This window comes from Hippocampus bargibanti, linkage group LG08 (genome assembly GCF_051943395.1).
Source record: "Hippocampus bargibanti isolate YZ-2025 linkage group LG08, ASM5194339v1, whole genome shotgun sequence".
In the NCBI taxonomy this organism is placed as follows: domain Eukaryota; kingdom Metazoa; phylum Chordata; class Actinopteri; order Syngnathiformes; family Syngnathidae; genus Hippocampus; species Hippocampus bargibanti.
The window spans coordinates 12,604,943-12,631,551 of record NC_142741.1 but is presented as its reverse complement, the minus strand read 5'-3'; the positions used below and the strand labels follow the sequence as shown (position 1 = coordinate 12,631,551).

Below are 26,609 nucleotides of genomic sequence, written 5' to 3'. Positions count from 1 at the left end.
TTTATTTTTAACTTAAAGGACAACCGACACCATTTTATTTGTTTCCTAACTGACATCAGAAAAGCGTTTTATACCTTCTAAAATACCCAAAACATGCAGGCTGATATTTTTAGTCAAACGCAAAACACCAATAAAATGACTTAAAGTTGAGCAAAAACTGCCACTAATGAGCTCAAAACTGGAGAGATTCAGAAAGCTCCGCCCACAGTTTGTGAGGTCTCATCAGGATACTCCTTCACAAACTGCCTTGCTCCAGAATCAAAACAATGGCTTCAGAGAGTTCAGATTCGGAAAAAGATCCTTTCTTGTTACTCATCCAGTGATGAATATGATTCAAATAGTTCTGAAGAGGAAAGCACAAGTGTTTGCGATCGATGAAATAAGTCCTTCCGTGTCAATTCGATCTGTGTAAGCAAAGCGATGAAACTGGTGAAGGACACGACATATGAACCGTATATGAAGCTTCGTGAATAAGCAATATAGCATCAACTTCGGTGATATGTGGCATATGAGGACATGAATAACAATTAGCTACAAGATGTCAACATAAATGCAGATTGTTTCATGGTTGTGCATGCAAAAAGTTGTTTAAACTTTCAAGATGAAGAGTTAGGAACTTACGTATGAATGAATGACAGCGGTTATCCATCGGTAACTCCGTTTAGCTCCTCGTCCCAGCAGCAGGATGTTTGTCCGATTGGTTTGCTCCACTATTATGACGATTGCTCTCTTTCACCACTGGAAGCAACTTTCTACCTATTGTCAGGCTGAGAAGGTGACAGCGGTTATCCAAGCAGGGATTCGCGCACTTCGGGGAGCTCTCGTTCGCCTCCAGCTGCCACTATCCTGCTCTGGTCTGTTGGAAATGGCTGGTTTGTCCGCTGGGAATTAGTGTAAACTTATACCTTCTTTATACGTGTTACCCCAATTGACACAAACCACACAATGATTCACCACCGCGTTATTTATATAGTTTTCCTTCTAATTTCTCGATCAACACAGTGTTTTCAGACGGGAAAAAAGTACCCAAAATGCACTGTGTATGCTTTCTCGGTCTGAGTTCCCTCCGCGATATCACTTCCGGCATCGGCATCAACTCACAAACATGAATATTCAGCGCGGGTTTTACAACTTAAAATATAGCTATATGTGGTGGAATCTTTGTAAATTGCGCTCAGTAGAAGTGATTTTACAAATTATGGACGCAACTTCTCCGGAGGTCAGTTGTTCTTTAAGCTGATCTTATTTTCCCCCTATCTACGTCTACGTTTCCCGTGCAGGTCGCACTCTACAGTGTAGAGTTTTGAAAGGCGCTTATAAATGAAATGTATTATTATTATTATTATTAGTAGTAGTAGTAGTAGTAGTAGTAGTAGTAGTAGTAGTAGTAGTACAGTGAGACCTCAACTTACAAACACCTTATCTTACGAACTTTTTGTCTTAAGAACGTCAAATTTATGAAAATTAAACCTTATAATAAGCACTATTTTCATAATTCACACCCACCACGGCTGGCGAAGTGATCTTCGGCGGAAGCACACGACCGAACAGCGCTCCATCCGGCGCTACTTTCCACACCCCCTCTCATTGAATGCACACGTCGATCGCCTACTTGGAGCTTTTTGCTGATAATTTTACTATGATGGGACCGAAAAAAAAAAAAAAAAAACACCACAGGCTCGTGTTCAGCCCAAGAAGACACAAAATAAAATCACCGTCGCTGAGAAGAAGGAGTAATTGAAAAACACAAACGACGTCTGCGTTTGTGTGATTTCGTGGCCGAGCACGGCTATGCTAAGTCAACCATTGCTCCCATTCTCCCGAACAGAGAAGCCGTCTGTTGCAAAAGGTGTTTCCGTGCTCTCAAAGTGACGGTCTCGGGCAATCAAAGAAGTTGAAAAACTTCTGTTAATTTGGATTCACAAAAGCAGCTATCCGGCGACAGCGTGAGTAAAGCTATTTTATGCGAGAAAGCACGGCTAATTCACGCCGATATCGCCATGCGCCAACCTGGAAGTTCGGCGCTTATTGAGGATTTTAAAGCCAGTAACGGATGGTTCGAGAACATCCGAGAGCGAGGAGGAGAAGGCAATGTTGGCAAAGTGGAATGATGTGCAGGCTTTTACCGAACAGTTCCCTCCAGAAAAGACCGGCTATGACAATCATCAACGTGATGAACGATAATGTGATGCCTCAGCTTCGTAAAACCTTACAAGTCAGAAAGCAACAGGTGTCAATTAAGAGGTTTTTAATCAGCAAAAATGATGAGGAGTCTCCAAAGAAAAAATAAGAGAAGCCACACCAGAGGTTAAGTTACCAACAGTCCTTATGGAAGGTGACTGTCCTTCCATAAGCCATCAACGACCTTCAAAAAGGTAAACAAAACGTTACAGCACAGTTTATTTCTTTAATTACAGTCCTCATGTAATGTGCCTCTCTTTGTGACTTTATGATACAATGCAGTGTATTTCTTTCATTACAATACAATATCACATTTATTATACATAGAATAAGGTATGTTGTGTGTAGTTTTAAGGCTTATTTAGTTAAAAACTATATTTTATGGAAACCCGGGAACGGATTATTCCCATTTTAATGGTTTTAAAGAGTTTGATGGTTCTCTTTATTTGTAAGTAGGTTCGTTGTCAGATCTCCCAGGCAGGTGACGCGCAGAGCTTGACCGTGGCGTGGAGTCGAGCAAGTCGTGCCTTGATGTCCGTCAAGACGCCTGGCGTGAGCTGTGCGGGTCTTTGCAAGTCTCTTTGAGTCTGAGTCCGAGATGAGTCTGATTCTCTCTGTCCCACGACAGCTGCTTTTATACCATTTTCAAGCGTGTGATATGCGTCAGGGTGAGACATACTAGATGAGATCAAGGAATTGAAAGACATTAAAGCTGCGGTGCGCACCGGTGACACCACAGTTTCCTATGGGATTTTTTTTTTGAGATACACACATTTCGCCTTACACGCTCTGTCTGGGAACCAATTAAGTTCGTAAGTTGAGGTCTCACTAGTAGTAAACGAGTAACCGATACAGTATTTCGTTGAAACACGCCCTCTCCAGTTCAAAGAATGTTCTTATGGGGAGATCGACCACATCGAATATAGCAGAAACGATTACGGCCGGACAGCGTCAGCAAGCGAACCAGCAGGGTCGTGTTTATGTTAAGGTTCTTTTACAGGACTTTCCAGTGGTTGTTTATATCCACGTGTTAGCAGTTGGAATAAAGACGTGCTGCAGTCAGTCGTGTGTGCTCCTTCCTCGACTGCACAAGAAAAAAAAAGTACAGTATTTGTATTTTGTCCCCTTTTGATCGAAGGAATTACGTTTCCTGTGTCATTATGGTAAGACGATTTTCGCAAATGTACACCATATTACAGGCATTATTCATGTTCAGGATTTTCTTGCCTGTCAACACAAATCTATTTTTTTGGAGGGCGTGTCACATCGACGTCATTGTGCTGCTGGGCTCGTGTAAACATCGGGTCCAGGAAATACAAAACTGAAAGTAATTAACATACCTCACCAAATCCAGTACAACAACCAAATGAAAGACGCTCTTCGGAATGTCAATTATTTCAAATGCTGCAATTATATTCCTAACGTTGGGTGGAGCAACAGGTAAACTGATTCATTCAATTGTGGGGTTTTTTAATCGCATCTTTTTAACAAAGAAATAGGTCATCTTCATTTTCTATTGCACGTCGGGGATTAGATGTACGTGATTAAACTTCTAATATTCGCAAGAAAACCTCTAATCAAGAATAATATTCAGCTGCTCTATACCGGGGATGTGCAAAGTTTTTCGCTCGGGGGCTACATTGATGTTTTAAATTTGAAAGGCGGGCCCAGCTCAGCACAAGATACGGTATATATAAACAACGGCATGTATTGTCAGTGCACACCAAACATCAACAGAACAAACCATGAAAGTATTCACAAACTTTTATTCGTGAGAACAGTGAAACAACCACGGTGTAGTTTATGTCCTATATGAACGCTCAAGTATGTTAACAACATCAATGTGTACCGCCAGAGTGTAACAGTATACAGTCCCAAAACTGCAGCATACGGTACAGGTATGTTGAGATCTTCAGCGCTTTCGCGATGCATTTGGTAGACTAAAGAGTCGAGATGGTCCTCTTGTTTACATAATACAAGAAGGATATTTATTTGCCGGAGCACAGACAGCAACCGCTGCGCTCATCGTCGTACTAGAAGTCAAAAACATACACATAAACTGGCTTTTATCGCTGTCAAGTCGCGTGATGCCGCGTAGTGGCTGGATGGCCAGATCAGCTCAGTATTACAGTCTTCTTCTTTTCCTTTCGGCTTGGATACAATGTATAAAAAAACGAATACAATACAGTAGCATGCAAAGAAATTCTAAGATTATTTTTTGCTCCCAAATGAGACGAGTAAGAAACCTGATGGCTTTTTCGCCCTCAACTCACTCACTGTCAATAACCTTGCTTCAATCAGCACACATGACAGCATTGCTCAGCTGATGTGAAACTAACTTTTGAAGTCAGCCACGGCCATACTCATACTTAGCGCAATGGAACTCACATAGTCTCTTATTAGCAGTTCAGTTTGTGGAAGGTTTTTAACAGGATAAGTTAAACCATTCTCGGAAATGTGCATTTACTCGACTGACCCCAAGCAATTAACCTTGAGCATGGAAATTGCCAGAATCGGACTGAGCAAGAATCGCTTCCTTGTTTTTCAAAGTCTCTAGATTTGAGTCTTTCCAACACCATAAATGTCCGAAATGTGATGTACTTTGTAAACTGCTTCATTTAATCAGATACATATCACTTGGTCTTAATAATTACTCGACCTCTTCGTTTTGCAGTGCTGGGCCTTCAGGGCCTTCTCTGCTAGCCTAGAAATATCGGAATCACAGACTAATATTAATTATATTTTGTTCATGAATTTTTATTTAATAATGTCAAATTGCCTTTCAGCTTCCCTTCATTGCTTTTCCACTGTTGTGCTGCTTCCAGATGTATGTAACCATTGAACCAAGCACTTTTCAGCTATCATTTGTTACCAGAGTCACAAATCTACATGGATGCCTTCACAATTGGTCATGCGGGCCCTGTCACATTAAATGCGGTGTTGATGACTCTATTGCTTTAACTAATGTATGTTGCTTTTACCAATCAGATTTCGAGTTGGTGATGCCTGCTCGCAGCCCTGGGTAACGTCAGGGTTTCCGCAAACTATGATTAGCTAGTCACCAGTCAATCATTGTATCACCAGCTGCTAGTGACAAGAGCATCCTGGCCAGAGCTAGCTCACTGCATAAGACAGGACATACTGTAAATATAAATGAATGAAGACTTCAACATTAAATTTACTCGTGAGGACATTCAAGAGAACCAACTAGCCTTCTTGGATTGTAAAGTAATTATAAAAGAGGACAGAGCGCTAAGAACAGAAGTCTTTAGGAAGGCTACGCACACTGACCAATACTTACTTTTTGACTCTAACCACCCTTTACAACATAAACTAGGAGTTATCAGAACCCTCCAGCATAGAGCTAAACTAATACCAACTAGCACTGAAGGTAGAGAAAAGGAGTCTAAACATATCAGGAGAGCACTCACTAACTGTGGGTACCCTCAGTGGTCATTCAACAAATGTCAGAAAGAAAGAATAGGGAATGAAACCAATAATTCTCAAGATACAAAAAGGAGAGGAGTAGCAGTACCGTACATTGCAGGAGTTTCTGAAAAATTACAAAGAGTCCTTTGGCAACATAAAATTCCTACTTATTTCAAACCCATAAACACGTTAAGGCAAAAAATTGTGCATCCAAAAGATAGGCTACCAAATGAAAAACAAAGTAATGTAGTTTATTCCATACATTGTAAGAATGAAAATTGTAAAGAGCAGTACATTGGGGAGACTCAACAAATTCTCAAAAAAAGACTTTATCAACATCGCAGGGATAATATAAGTGGACCTCAATCGGCAGTACATTTGCACCTAAAAGCTAGCAACCACTCATTTGATGACAATGAGGTTAAAATCTTAGCGAAAGAACATAGATGGTTTGAAAGGGGGGTAAAAGAAGCGATTCTTATAAAACAACAAAATCCTTCATTAAACCGGTCTGGTGGGGTGAGGTTCAATTTGGATCGTTCATACAATAGCCTGCTTAGGCAAAACAGGTTAGGCAACTTTCGTAATGCTGATGAGGGTCGTTATGCTGATGAGGTGATACCGGTGGGAGTGGGGGTAATAGGCCAGTCGTTAGTCAGGAATGTAGGAACAATCAGTGGGGCCACAGGGAGGGGTCCTCTGCCCCCCCCAACCTGAGAGTAGGGACCTATCATAGCGGTGTCCGGCGCCACCATGTCTGGACATTAGGGATATATAAATGGGGCCGATACGACCAGTCAGACTTTAGTTCGCTGACGAAGCCTCTTGGATAGGAGGCGAAACGTCCGAAACCTTCACTTTTGTACAGATGACGGCTGAAGAAACCTTCTCATCGATACATGAATGATTTTTTTTTTTTCACAACTCCAGTAAAACTCTCTGCAATCGAGTCACTTGCTGGTCACCGTTTTGGATCCAATGATAAAAAAATAGCAGTGAAGACACATTTACTCCATCATTTTGAGATAGAGTTGCTTGAGTTGGCCACAGTCCTCCACATGGCTTACAGAATGTTTGTTGTGATGAATCATTTATTAATGTTATATTGTAGTTGAATGTTTCATGCATAATTTTTTTCCCGTTTGACAAAGGTCAATTCGCTATACGCCCACATTTTAATCAGTGAATTGTGCTTGAATGAAACATTTGGATGCTATTTTAGTGCGGCTGTCTCACCGAGTATTGATCTGGGGAAATAAATTATGAAATGTTTTCTGCAATGTGCTCATGTCCTCCAGGTTGGGAAACACGACTCTATGGGAATGGCACCTATGAACCTACAGGTACCAGATAAATGCTGTACTTACTGAATGTGTGTGATCTCTATATGAACTATCCTGTCGGAAAATCAATACCACCCCAACGACTTACTTAATTCTCAACTTATTGGACTGCAAACTAATCAGTCGGTTCATACAGGCAATGAAGCATTGGTATTTCCACTGGCAGTGTCAATTTTTTAGATGCACCGTATATATACCGTGGCGGTCATGAATGATTCAACTTCAGCATTGTTTGTGAAATTGCTCATGATGTGTGTCGTGATCTTAGCGGTCCTCAGTCCACCCAGAAATGTCATTCTCACCTCCATGAACATGAATTTGGTGCTGAAATGGGATTCACCTGAAGGGGTGACCGGTGATCTTTTCTACACCGCAGAATGCACGTAAGTCAATGTGTTCTGAGCACAAAAACATTTTTTTTCCTTTACCATTTGAACCATGCAAGCACATAATTAGCATTTTTTTGGAATTATACACATAGTTTTGGAGTATAAATGGAACGACCCAAAAATGTATAACAAAGAATAAAAACATACATCGCATGGACGTATAAATTGCTTTTTGGGGGAAATGTATTTGTTTAATTCCAACATCATGAACAGATATGTCGTCTTGAAAGACAATTTAAAATAAAAATAAAATGGAGAACAATACAATGATGTATGTCACAAGACGCTTTGATCACAAAGTTGAGAATGTAACATACATGTAGCATAAAGAACATGCTCACAAGTTAACAAATCCTCCAGTGTCACTCCAAATAACCAATTCCAATGAAATCTTCATCCCCTGTGTCTCTTTCAAAGAACCCCACAAATTCCAGAGGTTGAAGATTTTTCACTTCCTCTTCTCAGTCAGTCATCGTCAGTTGCTGTTATGGAAAGCATCAAAACAGGCCTAGAGTACTCTCTTGCGGTGTAATGTGAAAATAAACTTCAATTATATACAGGTAATATCCAACTTACGACCGACTTCTGTTCCAGCAAAACGGTCCTAAGTCGAAATGCATTAAAAATGGCCGACGCGAGGTTTATACGGCAGGATTGGAAACAAGTTCATTCTAACATTTCTACAACAATTACACAGACATATATTGTTTGTTCTCTTTGTTTAAAAAAACAGCTACATATTAATGAATAACATATTCACTTGCAAATGTATTTTTAATGTGAATGAAATGCTTTTCAGTTACACATCTTTACTTTTTAGTTTTACTTTTTAGTTACAAAAAAAATGCAATTTGCGGTTAAATTGTCATGAATACCGACTTGGAACTTCTTCCTACACATACAACACCTTCTGCCTTCAATCACAGATATCACTTGTTTTCAAACCACAGCACTGCGTTATGCACATGGCCAATAAAGGTTACCGGTATACATCACGAGACGAATTACAACATTGATCCATCCGCTCACGTGGAAGCTGATGTCATAATTGTAAAGTTGACACCCGTTCTATAAAATACAGAATTTATGTAACGAAGAGGGCACAGAAAGTGCTTAAGAATGAATGTCTCTATGTGTCTTTGTGTTGTCATGTTATTTGTTATTTAGTTTTTTTTGTTCTTTTGACTTCAAGACGGCGCCGCGAGAGTGGCTGCCTTTCCAGCAGCTCCTATGTTTTGCTTTTCTACTTTCATTTCTTTCATAACTTTGCTGCTGTGAAATGTAAATTTCTCCACTGCGAGACTAATAAAGGCAAATCCAATCCAATCCAACACAGGACATCCTACTGGAACCAGTTCTTGATCTTTTCCTGGCACACGTGGTATAGTTATGTGACTTGAGTGGAATCACCACAAACTGTACATTACATGTTTTGGGGGAACATTATTGTGTTTTGTTTTGTTTCTCCACAGTACCTCTGTACGAATGTGCCAGTTGGGCTGTGTGAACATCTCAAGCCTTGAATGTAACTTCAGCAGCCTCAACAACTTCCTCAGTGTGTATGGAAGGTACATAGCCAGAGTACGGACACAGCGACGGCCAGACTATTCTTCTTGGGTAGAAAGTCAACAGATTGTCTTGGAAAGCGATAGTGAGTATTTTTGGATTACATCTTTTTAAAAATATTGAGAATGTGTATTGAAACTACATCTTTTGACTTGAATGAATGGCATGAATGAATCAACATGGCTGTTGTCTGTGCAATGTTTAACATAAATAATTTTTGTTTAAATCACTTTTTTTAAACACTAAAATTAAAATGAAATTCATGTTCAAGTATCCCACAAACCACAGATGCAAGTATATTTCAATATGATGTTTACTCTAATCTTTTCATGCACCCTGTAATCCGATAACAATAGCTGTTCACTGTAGCATGTTGTAATGTTAATATCCTGTCGATTTGCATCATGTTTGAAAGCATCTGCTAATAACATACCAAGACAGAGGACTCAATCTTGAAGAGGTTATTTCGTCCTGATTTTTGAGCTAAAATGGGGCCCGTGGCATGTGTAAGCCTGCAGAGGGCTTGGTGTGTCAATAAATGCTCCAGTCGGAATTTGTCATTTGTTTATTATCAGTGTCATGTTTAGTATCTCGAGGGACCAGCTTACTTCACTGAAATATTTATCATGATCGTACTCAAATAACAGTAACATGTTGCAATGCAGTTATTTTTCTCTTTAGCTGTTATTGGTTCACCCAACGTTTTGCTCATTTCCAATGGGGCTACAATTGGAATTTCAATCAAAGATCCAACTTTTGCAGTCTCAGACCTCAGGAGTGTCTATGGTACGGCCCGGTACAACATCACCTACTGGAAAGATGGCCAGAATGAAAAGGTGAGCACAATAAACTTAGTGTTATGAGTTCGAACATAACCATCCGTGAACTGTATTTTATGGAACGCAACCAATTCAGGGTGGCCCCCGTCTAGTGCCCAAAAACAGCTAGAATAGGCTCCTAATGGGGATTATGGGCCGACAGTGCACCCCATAACCCGATGCACCTTACATATGGTGTTACCTGTAGTTAGTTTCTTGACAGTCCTCATTGAGTTGTTCTCCCCTTTGTGTTCCTATACCATCGATTGGTGATTAACAGGAAACTATTGTAACCTAAAAGGGTTCTGCCCGACACTAATTGACATTCATTGGCCGACACATACTCAAACGACCAACTACTTTTTGAGTTCTGCAGCTATTATGAATCAAAGATCATCTCAAAAGCATACGTCTGTATAAACTCTCAGTCGTACATGAGTGGTCTATCGCAGAGATAATACTAGCTGGCCTCAATCTGCAGTACATATGCACCTAAAAGCTAGCAACCACTCATTTGACGACAATGATGTTAAAATCTTAGCAAAAGAAAATCGGTGGTTTGAAAGGGAAGTAAGAGAAGCTATTTTTATGAAACAGCAAAACCCTTCACTAAATCGCCATGGTGGTGTAAGGTTTAATTTGGATCGTGCTTACAACACACTTCTGAGATACACACCACATAGGGTTGGATTGGATTTGCCTTTATTAGTCTCGCAGTGGAGAAATTTACATTTCACAGCAGCAAAGTTGTGAAAGAAATGAAAGTAGAAAAGCAAAACACAGGAGCCGTCTTGAAGTCAAAAGAACAAAAAAAACTAAATAACAAATAACATGACAACACAAAGACACAGAGAGACATTCATTCTTAAGCACTTTCTGTACCCTCTTTGTTACATAAAGCAGTTCCAGATGAAAGAGGAGAGGATCAAAGCGTCTCTTCACCAGTGGATCAGGGACATCATGGTGGAACGTGCACGTCGACTACAAGCTAAATGTTGAAAGCAAACACGCAGCTGTAGCATCCATTGACGAAAAGAGATTGTCTCACATCTCCTGTCCCCTATAAATCAGCTTAAATTCCATCCCGCGACAGTTCCATATATGCATCGGCGCTCTGCGCAGACACTCCTTCCTTCTTATCGCGGGCTCTTCAAGCCATTTATCCATCCAGCCGCAGACTGTCCAACAGCACCGACCTTCCACTGAACAAAGCGGGGCTTTGAAGATGCTGCCCATTACAGGCGCAAAAAAGCACAATGGCCCCAGAGCTGTCCAGCGATGACAGTCGAATGGCACCGACATTCCTCTCATTCAAAAACAGTACTGGCATATCCATGCTGCTGAACAGGTGCAACCGCTCAGCACAGTCTCCTCCTTGATGAATGTCGTTGTAAAAAATGCTGAAAAACAATCCATATCCGTTCCATACGACGCACAACACAAAGTGACAATAGAAAACACAAAAACAAGACAAAAACAACAAAAAAAGCAAGGCTCATCAGAGCACTTGCTGATGGCTGCCTACTCGGGCGCCATCTTGGACTCCTTTAGTTATGCTGATGAGGTGATACAAGAGCATATGGGGCAATCAGGCCAGTCGTAGACCATAATCAGTCAGGACAATAGAAGTAATCAGTCAGGTCAGGACAATAAAAGTAATCAGATTAGCTTCAGGGACTAGTCCTCTGCTCCCCCCAACCATAGAGCAGGAACCTATTAGTGCAGAGGTGTGACACCACCCCTGGAAAATTGGGATATATATAGGGCCAGAGCTACCAGCAACATTTTAGTTCGCTGAGGAAGCCGCTTGGATGAGAAACCAAACATCCGACACCTTCAAAGAAGTACAGATGATGGCTGAAGAAACCTTTTCATCTCAAAAGCAGAGTTAACCACGTACCGATTAAACAAAAGAAGAAGGAGACAAGCAAGACTGAAACATATTTAGCCTATTGTGTATGTGAGCCCACGAGGTTGTGTGCCTTTTTTGTTGAATCAATTGTCCTCATCACATTTGTCTTTCATCTCTCGTATTGTAATGCTAATTGTTTTTTTTTTATGTTTCATGTACATATTTGTGATCAGTTCTCATGGCTTGTCAATGAATAAACACTATATTTTTGCAGCTTCGACTGTCTTAAAAACGCAACATAAATGAGGATGTATTGTATTGTGTTGTATTGTATTTTATGGACATCCTGAGTAGATACATATGGATCAATATTCAGATTTCTTGGACATAGTATTTTAAAAGTTCTGTGAAGTGCTTTGTTACAGCTGCAGCGGTTATGAAGCCTCTATAAAAGTAAAGTTGTATTGTATTGTATTATCTTTAACATAGCTCCATGTAGTGGATACATAGCGCAACCACAGCCACTACTGTGGCTGTTGTGGGATGGGCCTAATAATACAGTGCCCTCCATACAGGAAAACAGTTTTAAATTAAGCCATTCATTGACGGTGTGCCTTGGGATCCAAAGCATTGTATAGTACAGAAATTACGGTCCCTTTTTTTCTTCTCTTGGTTACTTACACATATGACTGTCTGTGTCCTATGTTTTGTGTTGTATTATTTTGTAATTTTATGTTAACTGTGCTTGTTAGGGTCATTATTAATTAAGCAGAATCGAAAGTAAAAACTAAGATTCTTTAATCTTTGGGACGGCACAAAAAACTGCCTACTTCGAGAGGCAGGCAGCCCGAGGGTAGGAGAGGAAGAAGAGCTATTTGGGAGCGCTTTTGTAAAGATGGCGGACAGAATGTGACGTCATGACAGGAAGTCTGATAAAATAAAACGATGTGTAGGGAAATAGAAAAGATGTTTAAGATGTGTTAGTTTATAGAATTGTCCTAACAGTGCTTTTAATGGCGATGCGGGCTCCCACAGCAGCAATGGTGGGCCGCCAGGGTCTGCAAAGCCTTCTCTGCTGGCCTAAAAATATCTGAATCACAGACTAATGTTAATTATATTTTGGCCATGAATTTCTATTAAATAATTCCAAATTGTTTTTCAGTTGTCTTTCAATACTTTCAGTTCATTGCTTTTCCCTTGCTGTGCTGCTTCCAGATGTGTTTCGTATTTAACCATTTAAACAATCACATTTCTTCTATCATTTGTTACCAGGGTCAGAAATCTACTTGGACGCCTTCACAATCAGTTCCGCGGGCCCTGGATCATCAAATGTGTCGATCAAACTGTTGCTTTAACCAATCAGATTTCGAGTTGCAACCCAAGGCCTGCTGGAAGGCGTTGGAAACGTCGGAGTTCTCGCAAACTATGATTGGCTAGTCACTAGCCAGTCATAGTATCACTAGCCGCAAGTGATAAGAGCATACTATCCTGAGCTAGCACACTGTATCCTGTAGCGAGCTGCAATTGCAAATATATGTGTGTATATGTTGTGTTGTTGTGTTGTTTTGTCAACCCACAATGGCTAAAGAAGGAGAAGAAATTGATTTGGTTGCAGATATACTGTTAAAGCCATTTTCTAGATGGACATCATTAAGAAAGGTTGGACAGCTCCAAAGCTACCCAAAATAGCAAATAAAATTGTAACTTTATGAGGTTATGACGAATCCACATGTTCATAGTAAAAAAATAGAACAGTTTGATGACAGTAATTCTTAAAGGACAACCGACACCTCTGTCAGGGTTGAACCCAAAACATTATCACCAATTGTGAAAGAAGACACAAAGACGTAAGATTAGACTTGCAAGGAGTGTTCAGAGACTGTTCAGTAACATTCATCCGACCCACTCTGAAAACAATCTCTGGTCTCCTTGCTTTTATTGAAAGTTTGGGAGTGCCTGGTGACAAAGGTCTCAACCATCTAAAGGGAGAGGGAGCACACCGGTTGAGACTGGCGCAAAACACAAGCATATTTTGAGAAAAGCAGAAAAGATTGTTCAAGGAGACATTCTGTTATTGTGTCTGCACATTCTGTTATTGAGAGTCAGCATGGCTATGAGTCAAAACAAAAAGCTATGTGCGTGTGTAAGTAACTTGGATAATACAAAGCAAACTAATTTACGAATATAATGTGACTAAATGATATACAGTTTTACTCCAACAACCTCCGCACAAGTTGTGTCCATAATTTTGTAAGATCACTTCACATGACTACTACTGAGCGCATTTTACAAAGATTCCATGGCATATAGCTATATTTTACGTTTTAAGACTTGCGCTGACTATTCATGAAGTCTTGTTTTCGAGTTGATGACGATGCCCAAAGTGACGTCACATTCGGTACGCCCTGACCGAGAAAGCGACACAGTCATTTTGGGTACTTTTTTTCATCTGAAAACAGCGCGTTGATCGTGAAATTAGAAGGAAAACTACATAAATAACGCAATGGTGAATCATTGTGTCGTAGCCAATTGCGGTAACACGCACAAAGAAGATGTAAGTTTACACAAATTCCCAGCAGACAAACCAGCCCATTTCCAACGGCGCAGAGCAGTCGAGCACCAGCGGAGGCGAATGAGGAAGCTAACCAGAGTTAGCGATTCGGCGCTTGGATAGCGGAAGTTTGATGCATGTTTACTCATTTAGTCACGCTAACTGTGAGCTCACCTGGTGAAAGACAGCAATCACCATATTAGTGGAGCAAACCGATCGGACAAACATCCACTTTCCACCGTGTCATTTTCTTACTCTGTAGCGCTGTCGGAGCTTTCTCTCTGGTCTCAACATCTGATGTTCATGTGCTTGTTCGAATTGTGGCGGTCTCCTTTTTGTGTGTGCATAAAACCCACCCCTCTGTCTTCTACGACGGATTTTAAACAATCACGGCTCTGATAAGCGGCTTCATATACTGGACGAAACGCAGCTTGTGCGCCATCTTGTGCATTTTCTGGGCGCTACATCGGAGTCCGGATCTTCACCGGTTTCATTGCTTGCAGACGGCTCGAATTGATACGGAAGGACTTCTTTAATCGATTGCAAACATTTATGCTTTCCTCTTCAGAACTATTTGAATCATATTCATAACTGGATGAGTAACAAGAAAGCATCTTCTCTGAATCAGAACTCTCTGAAGCCATTGTTTTGATTCTGGAGCAAGGCAGTTTGTGACCCAAAGTGACGTCGCGAACAAGGGGGCGGGACTTTCTGCTCATTTGTGGCAGTTTTGGGAAACTTTAAGTCATTTTTATTGGTGTTTTGCATTTGACTAAAAATATCAGCCTCCGTGTTTTTGGTATTTTAGATGCTATAAAATGTTTTCTGATGTCAGTTAGGAAACTAAAAAATTGTGTCGGTTGTCCTTGAAGTTTCTTCAAGTCACATTTTATTTCCTGGCTAACGGCATCCTCGAGTGGACGTGTAGTAAATAACATCACACTCGCAGCTGTCCATTGATTCAGACGTAGCACTAATGAAAGGCCTAGTGTTGACATGCACGACCCGCCACTCCGCTGCAGCTCCTCTCTCTCCTGTGATTTCGAGAAAAGAAATGCCACCTGTGCTGTACATTGCACAATGGGGACAGTTGACAATAAAGTTGACTTGAACTTGAACTCACTCGATCTGTCTTCTGCTGTAGAATTAACAGAGGACCCTCTCCCACCTTTTTTGTCTTCTTGCAGGCAAAACGCATCAGCAGCATTCTGCAAAACCAAATATTTCTTAATGACTTAGACCCCTGGACAAAGTATTGTGTTCAGGTCCAAATCATTGCAGAAGTGAACACCAAGCCAAGCAAGCCCAGCCGAACAGTTTGTGAGAGCACTTCTGGTGGTAAGTATCAAGTAAAGTCAGTTTGTTGTCATTTTATATCAGGGTGTTCATCTGTTTATAAACTGAAATGGTTAAATATGTCCAGGAGGAGGAACCCCGTTGTTGAGCATGTTTGCTCAAATCACAACATACACTATTGTTAATGTTTCTCAGGCATCTCAATAATAATAATAATAATAATAATAATAATAATAGTAATAATAATAATAATAGGGCGGCCCGGTAGTCGAGTGGTTAGCACACCGGCTTCACAGTGCAGAGGTCGCCGGTTCGCGTCCCGGTCCGGCCTCCCTGTGTGGAGTTTGCATGTTCTCCCCGGAACCGCGTGGGTTTTCTCCGGGTCCTACGGTTTCCTCCCACACTCCAAAAACATGCATGGCAGGCAGATTGACCACTCCAAATTGTCCCTAGGTGTGAGTGTGAGAGTAACTGTTGTATGTCTTTGTGTGCCCTGCGATTGGCTGGCAACCAATTCAGGGTGTCCCCCGCCTCGTGCCCGAAGACAGCTGAGATAGGCTCCAGCAACCCCCGCGACCCTAATGAGGTGTCGTGCGGCGAGACAGCAAGCAGGTGGAAAGAGGATAAAAGTTCACTCAGCTAGATGCAGGAAGGGTATCGAGAGTTTTCTTTATTTGAAGTTGATATCAGTTTTCGGCAGACCCCAGGTAACACTGCTCTCCAGGTTGTCCTTTGTCCCTCTTCTTCCTCCTCCTCCTCGAAGTGACTGGCTCAGGCTGGCTTTAAAGGTGCTTCACCTGAGCTTCCGGCCAATCAGGTCCCAGCGGCAATTGGCCATTCCCAGGTGGTTGCAATCACCTTCTCAGAGTCAATTAGTGGTCGCCCAACTCTACTGTTCTGGATGGGGAGAAATGCGCACCTTTCTCCCATCCAAAATACAGAAAACACATTTAACATTTCTTTTGGCATCATGACATCATTCACCCCCTCTCCTCAGACTTCAGACATTCTTGTCAAATAATCAGCAATAACATTTGTTGTCAGGGCAGAGAAAGTCATATGTGACAGGTCCTATTCTCCTAGTCACAGCGTATGGGCCCTGCCACTTTACCAGTAGCTTACTTGATCCCATATGCAACAATATTAACACCTTCTGTCCAGGGTGCCAATCTCTCCCTGATAAATTCTTGCCGTTATTCTCGCTGGAGATCCTCTTCCAGCTCCTGACGTTCTGCATCTTCCGTTTCTTTCTGGAATTCTGGGTTCAGAAACCATGGGAATTGCAGCTTGTCTTAGATGATGAAACTGTGGAGGTTGGGCATGTTAGGTAACCCAACTTGGGAGTTTCTTGTGCGGGAGAAAGGTTCGTTGGCCTGGATGTTCGAGAGTCAGCGCCCTGGGGCTGCGGTCCCAGAGGAGGATAATGTTAACTAGATCGACTGTCAAATGTCCATTCTTACTTGTTGGGTGCATCTGATCTCTAGATCTGTTCAATCAACATCACCTCTTGTCTGAGTCTTAGGCTTCACCACTGGTTCCATCTCACTCTGCTCAGTTCCATCCTTGGCTTGGCAACTGTCAGACGCCTCATGGAAAAGAAGAACGGCATCTTCTTGGGGCAACTCAAGCTTCTGGTTTCCTTGATCCCCTTCAGAACTCTTCAGTCCAGTTTGGTTGGCCCGTGCTACACAACTTCTTACTCGTCCCACCTTCTTCCTCTCGGCTTCCTCTTATCTTTTCCACTTCAGCAAGGCGTAACGATCCCACCTTCTTCATGCAGGGTGAAACCATCCCACCACTGCCACTAATTGTCGTGCGGCGAGACAGCAAGCAGGTGGAAAGAGGATAAAAGTTCACTCAGCTAGATGCAGGAAGGGTATCGTGAGTTTTCTTTATTTGAAGTTGATATCAGCTTTCAACAGACCACAGGTAACACCGCTCTCCAGCTTGTCCTTTGTCCCTCTTCTTCCTCCTCCAAGAGACTGGCTCAGGCTGGCTTTAAAGGTGCTTCACCTGAGCTTCCGGCCAATCAGGTCCCAGCGGCAATTGGCCATTCCCAGGTGGTTGCAATCACCTTCTCAGAGTCAATTAGTGGTCGCCCAACTCTACTGTTCTGGATGGAGAGAAATGCGCACCTTTCTCCCATCCAAAATATAGAAAACACATTTAACATTTCTTTTGGCATCATGACATGAGGAATAAGCGGTACGGAAAATGAGATGAGATGAGATAATAATAGGGCGGCCCGGTAGTCGAGTGGTTAGCACACCGGCTTCACAGTGCAGAGGTCGCCGGTTCGCGTCCCGGTCCGGCCTCCCTGTGTGGAGTTTGCATGTTCTCCCCGGAACCGCGTGGGTTTTCTCCGGGTCCTACGGTTTCCTCCCACACTCCAAAAACATGCATGGCAGGCAGATTGACCACTCCAAATTGTCCGTAGGTGTGAGAGTGACTGTTGTATGTCTTTGTGTGCCCTGCGATTGGCTGGCAACCAATTCAGGGTGTCCCCCGCCTCGTGCCCGAAGACAGCTGGGATAGGCTCCAGCAACCCCCGCAACCCTAATGAGGAATAAGCGGTACGGAAAATGAGATGAGATAATAATAATAATAATAATAATAATAATAATAATAATAATAATAATGATAGATTTAATTTCCAAGTGCCTTTCTGAACACTCAAGGACACTCTACAATCAAAAGAACAATACACAGAATATTAAAACCATAAATAAAATTATACATAATAAAATAGCTGGTGGAACTAGACCAGTGATAGGTAAACTACGGCCCGCGGGCCAAATACGGCCTGTTAGGCTTTTTAATCCGGCCCGCCGAACTTGTCCAAATTATAGTAAAAATAGTGTCTGAAACTCGTGACAAAAAGGTAGCGGACAAAAGGACAGACAACTCTGAAAAGTTACCTGCCCCGTTTTTCACAACTTGAAACACGATAAGACCAGCAATAGCAAAAGAAAAACATTGTCACAAAGTATTACGTTTTTTATATTAATTAAGGCTGTACCTACCACAAATGTTACCTTGCTTAATTTACGGTAAATGTCCAAGGCTGCAAATTGCGCTGCAGTAGTCATTTGTCACCATGGGGCACAATGCAATGTTTGCATTGCTAGCTACAAGCCACTAAGCCCCTTTCATAACTCTCACGTACACTTTACAGTCACGGTTTGATATGAATTTATGTTTTTTTAGCGTCACACATGTTGTTAGCTTCTTTTGAATCTTTCTTCTGGGCTGAGGTTCTCTGCATCTATTTTGGAAAATCATATGCAAATAACCTTATAACGCTTGCGAAAGTCCGGAAGAAAGAAGCAGACTTCTGATTGGCTGCCGTGCCGAGTATGCAAATTTCAACTGCAGGTAGCCTATGTCTGTGTCCTTGGCGACGGTACACGTGTACTGTTTGCGCGTGAAGGCGAGGGCGTCCGTGGTGAGTTTGTAGAGCGCGCGGTCAAGACAATCCATCCATGATTTAGCGGAGTTTAACACAAGTAGGAATAGTATGTTTTGAATGTTGAAAGTGATTCAATTTTTCAATAAATGTTTATTTCTTAACTTTGCACCGTCGATTGAAACTTGCTAAAAACAGACGCAATCTTGATAAATCACAGTGCATATGTTATTTTAATCTATTTCCATTTCCTCCTCCCAGTATCTGCGAAATGGTCTGTAAATGCCATATCTTGCATATTCCTTGAGACAAATTTATTAATTGATCAGGGATATGTTTCACATTTGAAAGACAGTTAATAAATTGGGTTGTAGTGTTCTTACTGTGCTATGAGGTTTGTACACACTACGTTTAAAGGACAACCGGCACCATTTTTTTTTGTTTCCTACTGACATCAGAAAAACGTTTGATCGCATCTAAAATACCAAAAACACGCAGGCTGATATTTTTAGTCAAATGAAAAACACCAATAAAAATGACTTCAAAATGAATCCGGAAATGGCCAGTTTCAGAAGGTCCCACCCCCTTGTTCGTGACGTCACGCCAAGATGTCTTGCCTTGCTCGAGAATCAAACAATGGCTTCAGATTCGGAGAAGATGCTTTCTTGTTACTCATCCAGTTATGAATATGATTGAAATAGTTCTGAAGAGGAAAGCATACATGTTTGCAATCGATTAAAGAATTTATTCCGTGTCATTTTGAGGCATCGGGACTCCAATGTAGCGCCCAGAAAATGCACAAGATGGCACCCAAGCTCCGTTGGAAATGGGCTGATTTGTCTGCTGGGAATTTGTGTCAACTAGTATCAAATAGTAGTCTTAGTGCAACACACAACGATTCACCATCACATTATGTTTTCCTTCTAATTTTGCCATCAACACGGATCAACACGAAGTTTTCAGTCCAAACAAAGTACCGCAAAATGTATTGTGTGTCGCTTTCTCGGTCAGAGGCGGTCCAAATGTGACGTCACATGGGGATCGTCATCAACTCGAAAACAAGACTTCATGATTATTCAGCGCAAGTCTTAAAACGTAAACGATAGCTATATGCTGTGGACTCTTGGTAAAATACGCCCAGTCAAAGTCATTTGAAGTGATTTTATAAATTATGGACATCTTGTTCGGACGCGTCGGTTGTCCTTTAATTCTTTAGGTTTAGTATTTCCGGCCCAAACACTCCCACCAAATGCTCCTGACCCGGCCCCTCTATCAAATTTTAGAACCCATTGCGGCCCACGAGTCAAAAAGTTTGCCCACCCCTGAACTAGACCATGAATGCAATTTTAAATAGATGGGTTTTGAGGTGGGATTCGAAAGTCGGAAATGAGTCACTATTACGGATGTTGGGTGGAAGTGAGTTCCAGAGTTTGGCAGCAGAGTGGCTGAAAGCCCTGCACCCCATTGTGGTGAGATGGGCAGAAGGCACATATAGGTTGAATACTGGAAACACACGGGCTCTCTTTTCCCTCTATAACAAAATCATTCAACCTCCTATCTCTCTCCCCTCACACTTTTATTCCTCAGATACCTGCAAAGCTCAGATTCTGTTTTTTTTACTGAAAAGATCAAAAAAATCCACCAGCACCTTGGCTCCTCTGTACCCCTCCCCTCACCCAACCTTCCTCCTCCCTAACAACTGATATCTCTTTTGAACTACCCCATCCCTCAATAATTTCAGACTTCATCACCAAATCCAAGAATTCCTCCTTTCAGCTCAACCCACTACCTACAATCCTGATCAAATCCTGCTTACCCTCTCTCCTACCTTTTATTTCAGCCATTATTCACTCCTCATTATCCACTGGAATTGTTCCTGTCCCACTCAAAACCGCAGCTGTCACTCCAATCCTGAAAAAACTTGGCTCAAATCCCAATGATTTCAATAACTTACGTCCAATTTCCCATCTTCCATTCATCACCAAAATCCTTGAAAAAATTGTTGCCTCCCAGCTTTACGCTCACCTCACTCACAATAACCTTTACGAACAATTCCAGTCTGGTTTCCGTCCCCACCACAGTACTGAATCAGCCCTCATAAAAATCACCAATGATCTTCTCATGCCAGCAGATGCCAGTTCACTCTCTATTTTCATCCTTCTCGACCTGACGGCTTTTGACACCACACTTCGCTGGTTTCACTCCTATTTCACTGGCCGCTCGCAGTTTATCCTAATTAACTCCTTCACCTCAAAGTCCCCTCCTGTCTCTTTATGATCTACCTTCTTCCTCAATATTTTTCGCAATTTTTGCATTCACTTTCACTGCTTCACAGATGACACCCAACTCTACCTCTCCAGCAAACCCAACGCCTCTCTTCCACCTTCATCCCTCTCACTTTGCCTCTCAGAAATTAAATCCTGTTTTTCCCATAACTTTCTCAAGCTTAACAGCAAAAAAAACTGAACTTCTCCTTGTCGGTACCAAATCCACCCGACACAAAGCAAACAGTTTCTCTCTCACCATTGACAGTTCAACCGTGTCCCCCTCGCTTCAGGTCAAGAGCCTGGGTGTCATCCTTGATAGCGCACGATCTTTCCACTCCCATATAAATAACAACTTGGTCTGCATAGTTCCACCTCCGTAATATCAATTGTCTCCGTCCATCTCACACCGCTGCTATCCTTATCCACAGTCTCGTCACCTCCCGTATCGACTATTGTAACTCACTTCTTTTCGGTGTCAATCAAAAATTTCTCTATGAACTCCAACTACTCCAAAATTCCTCAGCCCGGATCATCACTAAAACCCCCTCCTTTCACCACATCACCCCTGTCCTCCAGCAGCTCCACTGGCTGCCTGTTAAACTTTGTAGTGAATTTAATATACTTCTGTTTACATTCAGATCCTCATCCTCCCTCCACCTCTATGTGCCTTCTGCCCGTCTCACCAAGATTGGGTGCAGGCATCTGTGTACATCAGACATGTCTAGCTCCAGGCCTGGAGGGCCACTGTCCTGCCTGCTTTCCATCCGACCCGGCTGCAACACACCTGATTCAGATGATCAGCTCGTCAGCCTGCTCTGAAACAGCATCAAAACGGTCCTGATGTTTTGAATCAGGTGCGTTGCTCCTGGGAGAGCTGGAAAACAGGCAGCACAGCGGCCCTTGAGGACTGACTTTGGACACCCCTGGTGTACATTTTTTTGTTTTAATTTGACAATTATTTTGGTTGTGTTTAATTTTGAAAGTGATATAAAAAACGGTGTATTTTACTTTACAGTCTTATTTGTTGTTGTTGATGTGCTTTGCACCCTTTGGACACCTTTATAGATAAAAATGTGCATGCAAAAAGCATAGGTCTTAAATCATTATACAACCACATCAATATTGTGTATGTGCATACATTCTTTGAAAAAAGTTTTTTTAATTGATATTTTGATTTGTTTTTTTATTTTTTTGCCACTGGAAATATGTTTTATTGTACTTTGACTTATATTTTATCAATCTAATTGTTTTCATCTGCTTAATCTCCACCCATCCATCCATTTTCCAATCCGCTTTATCCTCACAAGGGTTGCGGGGCGTGCTGTAGCCTTCCTAGCTGTATTCGGGTGGTAGGCAGGAGACACCCTAAACTGGCTGCCAGCCAATCGCGGGGAAAACAGAGACGAATCAACGCTCACACATAGGGACATTTTAGTGTTCAGTCAGCCTGCCATCCATGATTTTGGAATGTGGGTGGAAACCGGAGTACCCAAAGAAAACCAGTGCAGGCATGGGGAGAACATGCAAACTCCAGACAGGAAGGCCGGTGCTGGGATCAAACCTATGAGTTTTGCACTGTGAAGCGGACGTGCTCCCCCGTGCTGCCCAAGTCAATGATTTTGGACATGATTTATGAAATAAAACATATTAATTAATTAAAAAAAACATTCATTGATGATGATTTGATAGCAGTGTACATTTGTGTCTCAAAGGTGTCCAAAAGTAGTGAAATTGAATACATGAGGTATGGTAAGAAATCTAAATAACGCATCTTTTTTTTTCTTGGATGGAACCCTAAAGCGAAAGCTGTATGGGTACCTGCTGTGATCACATTTGTGGTTATGGCAATGGCAGTCACTCTTGCAGGGATTGCTGTTGTTTATCGAAGAAGGATTTCCCATTTTCTTTGTCCAAAAGACAAACTGCCTGCGGTGTGTATCCATATTTTTGATATTTATTTCCACATCCCTGTATTTTATTTATATATCATGGGAGAATGGGGTAGGAGTACATTTTAAAGTTTGTGGCTCAAGTAACCATCTCGTTCAGTAGTGTCAAACTCATATTTGTCGCGGGCCACATCGTAGTTACGGTTTCCCTTGGAGGGCTGTTGTGAATTTTGGGAAACCACATAAATGTTTCATCATCTCCACATATTATATACATAGCACACAACAAAAGAATGAATAACTAGTTTTAAGTTGGGACAATTTGAAATTTTGGTTCGGACTTTAACAAGCATCATAGAATTTCACAAGTTAGATTTGCTTTCGCGGGCCGAATAAAATTATTTGGCGGGCCGGATTTGGTCCCCGGGCCTTGAATTTGACTCCTGTGATCTAGTTGGTTGCATGTCATTTTGATCTACCACTCAAACAGAACCTTTTTTGTCTTTCTAGCACCTGTTGGCAACCCACAACTCATCTCTCTACTGGGCCATGCACAACTCTGACCGACTTGAGGAGCTCTACAATTCACTCAGTGTCATTGCAGAGGATAAGACTGTAGAATAATAGCAAAAAAAGTTCTTGGAGGAATCACGGACAACCATCTGCAGAAAATTTGCCACCGAGACAAGACGCAAAGGCCTCCAGAAGAAGCAATAGAAAAAAAGATTCATTACAACTGTGAGCAGTTTTCCCAAATGTTGAAAGAACTGGTTTGTCAAAGGTTAGTGAAGCCAAAATGCTTGGAAAGTGTTCCATGCTAGTTATGCAGTGAAACCAAATGATGACTGCAGTGTTTTTCAATCATTTTTGAGCCAAGGCACATTCTTTCATTGAAAAAAAAAATCCCTTGGCACACCACTACTGGAAAATGTGAAAACAATTCATTTTAACAATTAAGTGTTGTTACTATTTTTGAACAGTAAAGAATAATGCAATATGCAAACACATTGAATAGGAATCAAATCAACATCAACCCAATATTGGTGCATTCATTTTTATAGCAAGTAAAATACGTGTATAGACAATTAGAACTTTAACCCTTTACTGTCTGAATTATGTTCTAATTAGAAAAAAAAAATCTGTTCAGTTTTTATGGTCACTGATGGATATAATAACATACCAGTAGCTTCCTTTTTTATTATTTTTCAATAATGTAGAAAATTTGAGCCTAAAAAAAATTGTGCCTAATTTTGCACAATCGTCATGAAAGGCCTATGTTGAGAGGGTGCCTTTTTGGAACATATGTCAAGTGCAACTTCAAAGACTAGACTTTTACCCATATGACATATTTTTATTAAAACAATAAAATACATAAAATATTGACATAAAATACATAAATAATTTACATAAAATATTGACATAAAATGTTTACATAAAAATACATAGTTCCTTTACAGATAAAGAAAACTAGCTAATAACCATGGAATAATGCAAAGCAGTTCTTGTGATGATTCAAACAAAGATTTACATTGCATTTTTTTTGCTGTAAATATTAGTTTTCACCGAGCATGTGCCATGCTTGCACCTGTTGCAGTTCTTTGCAACATATGGAACATAAGCTATGTTGTCAAACCGAATACTGTTTCATCGGCGGGAAAAGAACCTCAATGTCTTTTAGCTGTGGTTCAGCTGAACAATCGACTGAGCCTCTCTGTGCCACAACACCAGATTTTTCTTGTTGCCAAATGTTGTAGTAAGGGGATAGATGTAAACCAATTATCAAAATACAATCGATGATTGTTTCCTGGTTGGATGTTTTGATACAAATGGAGCACAACATTTGAGGTCACTTTCAGATCGGGAAACTTGAAGTCACTGACTGGATCTATCGTTCCTGTATATGGAATGCATACATGTAGCCATCATAACCTGCCAGCACAAACAACTTGAACCCCCAGTTCATTGGTTTATTTGGTAGATACTGCTTGAGTGTAAATCTACCTTCATAGAGTACAATTTGTTCATCAATTGACAAACGTTGTGACTTGGGTAATTCTTGAAACTTTTATCATTGGCCTTACTTTGTGCAAGGGATCATAATTTGGGCTTCCCTGAGTTCCTTGTTTTGTGTTGTCTGCTATATGCAAGTTCCTTTTTATAATTTCGAAGCGATCCCTTGACATACAGTACATTCTGCAGCATAATCAGTTAGTGGAGATAGCTTTCAAGCCCAAAGCATCCGAGTGTTTGGTCATTTTGAGATTGAGAAACAATATATCAATCCCAGCCACTTCTCAAGCTCTTCTTTGGCGAGACACAGGGGCTTATTGATGTTATTTTGCATTGCATAGAATTTCAACTGTTCAACAATAATATCCATCATTTTTTCATCGAAAATCCTTTGAAAATATTTGAATGGTGATAGAAGTTCATCAATGCAACAGTCACGACTGTGTCCGATGCCAAAATGTCTTCATCAACATGGTCATCTATTTCATTCTCATCAGGATCTGGAAAGATATACAGTACATGGGTATTTTAGAAAAAACATATGGGCACAGCAACGTTCAAAAAAGCAAAAACTATACCAAGCCAACCATTTTAACTCAATGCTCTGATGTTACCGTGAAATGGGCATCTCTTTCCTTACATTACATCACAAACAGAATTTCAGTCCTTTCAGATGCTTTATCTTCAAGTCAAAGTACTGTATTTGAGAATGTGAAATGCACATACGGTAGTGGGGACTATTTTGTCCACTAGGTGGCAACAAAACCTTACATAACACAAGTGGAAATGCAACCTATTACCTTCTTCAAAACAATCATTTCTACATTTTCTGATTACAAATTCTTTCTCTCAGATGATTTTACTTGACATGCCAATCTAATGTCCTCAAGGCCTTCAGAAGTAATTTAGCTGTCTTTGATTTGCCCCAAATAAAATATAGACTTTTAGCTTTTCCTGTATTTTTTTTCACAGAAACTTGTAAGTGTTGTACCTGCTCCTACCATGTTTCACGGTCTTTTGGAAATTGTCACGTCACTCGAGGCTCGAGGGCTGGGCTCGAGTGGCGAAAGGACAGCGGGGAGTGTGGATCCAAAATACACGGCGAGACAGATACTCGGATACAAAAGTCTTTACTGAGGCACGCATGAAAAAATAACAAACAGGGAAGAGTGGAGGAAGATAACTAAATGACAGCAGACCTGGCAACACGGAAGTGGAAACGGCAATGTCCAAAAATACTCCGACGGAGACGGTAGTGAGCGACAGACAGATATAGGCAGAAGGCACAATCAGTGAATGACAATCAGCTGTGGGAACCCAGGTGAATGATGATTGGAGGGGCCGTCTCCCAAGATTGGCGGAGGAGGTGACAGGAGGGGCGGGGCGCGCCCCGGATGGCAACGAGATGTGACAGTGCCCCCCCCCCTCAAGGGACGCCTCTCGGCGGCCCACCAGGTTTGGATGGGTGAGCCGCATGGAACGCCCGGGTGAGGGATGGGTCGAGGATCCAGGAACGTGGGACCCATTGACGTTCCTCAGGTCCATAGCCCTCCCAGTCGACCAGGTACTGCACTCCTCTGCCCCTGCGCCTGGAGTCCAGTATCTCCCACAC

General features: G+C 41.5%; 1 protein-coding gene across 8 annotated transcripts; it reads left to right on the top strand.

The window, feature by feature from the left end:
- The first annotated feature begins 1,667 nt into the window (after positions 1–1,667).
- Positions 1,668–26,609, top strand: LOC148894560 (interleukin-10 receptor subunit beta-like). Of its 8 annotated transcripts, none has more exons than XM_089003004.1 (8): positions 1,668–3,344; positions 6,909–6,953; positions 7,222–7,336; positions 8,815–8,993; positions 9,590–9,744; positions 15,317–15,467; positions 22,899–23,029; positions 23,498–26,607. In XM_089003004.1, the coding sequence occupies exons 3-8, from the start codon at positions 7,260–7,262 to the stop codon at positions 23,609–23,611; spliced, it is 807 nt and encodes a 268-aa protein (XP_088859130.1). In that variant the 5' UTR covers positions 1,668–3,344; positions 6,909–6,953; positions 7,222–7,259; the 3' UTR covers positions 23,612–26,607. The 8 variants fall into 8 exon arrangements, with proteins under 8 accessions (XP_088859130.1, XP_088859129.1, XP_088859136.1 ...); XM_089003003.1 differs by lacking the exon at positions 1,668–3,344 and adding an exon at positions 3,370–3,621 and having other exon boundaries at positions 9,671–9,744; positions 23,498–26,609; XM_089003002.1 differs by lacking the exon at positions 1,668–3,344 and adding an exon at positions 3,375–3,621.

Coding starts and splice junctions, on each gene's coding strand:
- LOC148894560 (XM_089003002.1), top strand. CDS start 3,567: ATGTCAATTATTTCAAATGCTGCAATTATATTCCTAACGTTGGGTGGA. Junction 6,954..7,221: donor TGGCACCTATGAACCTACAG/GTACCAGATAAA, acceptor TCGTGATCTTAG/CGGTCCTCAGTCCACCCAGA. Junction 23,030..23,497: donor CAAAAGACAAACTGCCTGCG/GTGTGTATCCAT, acceptor TTGTCTTTCTAG/CACCTGTTGGCAACCCACAA.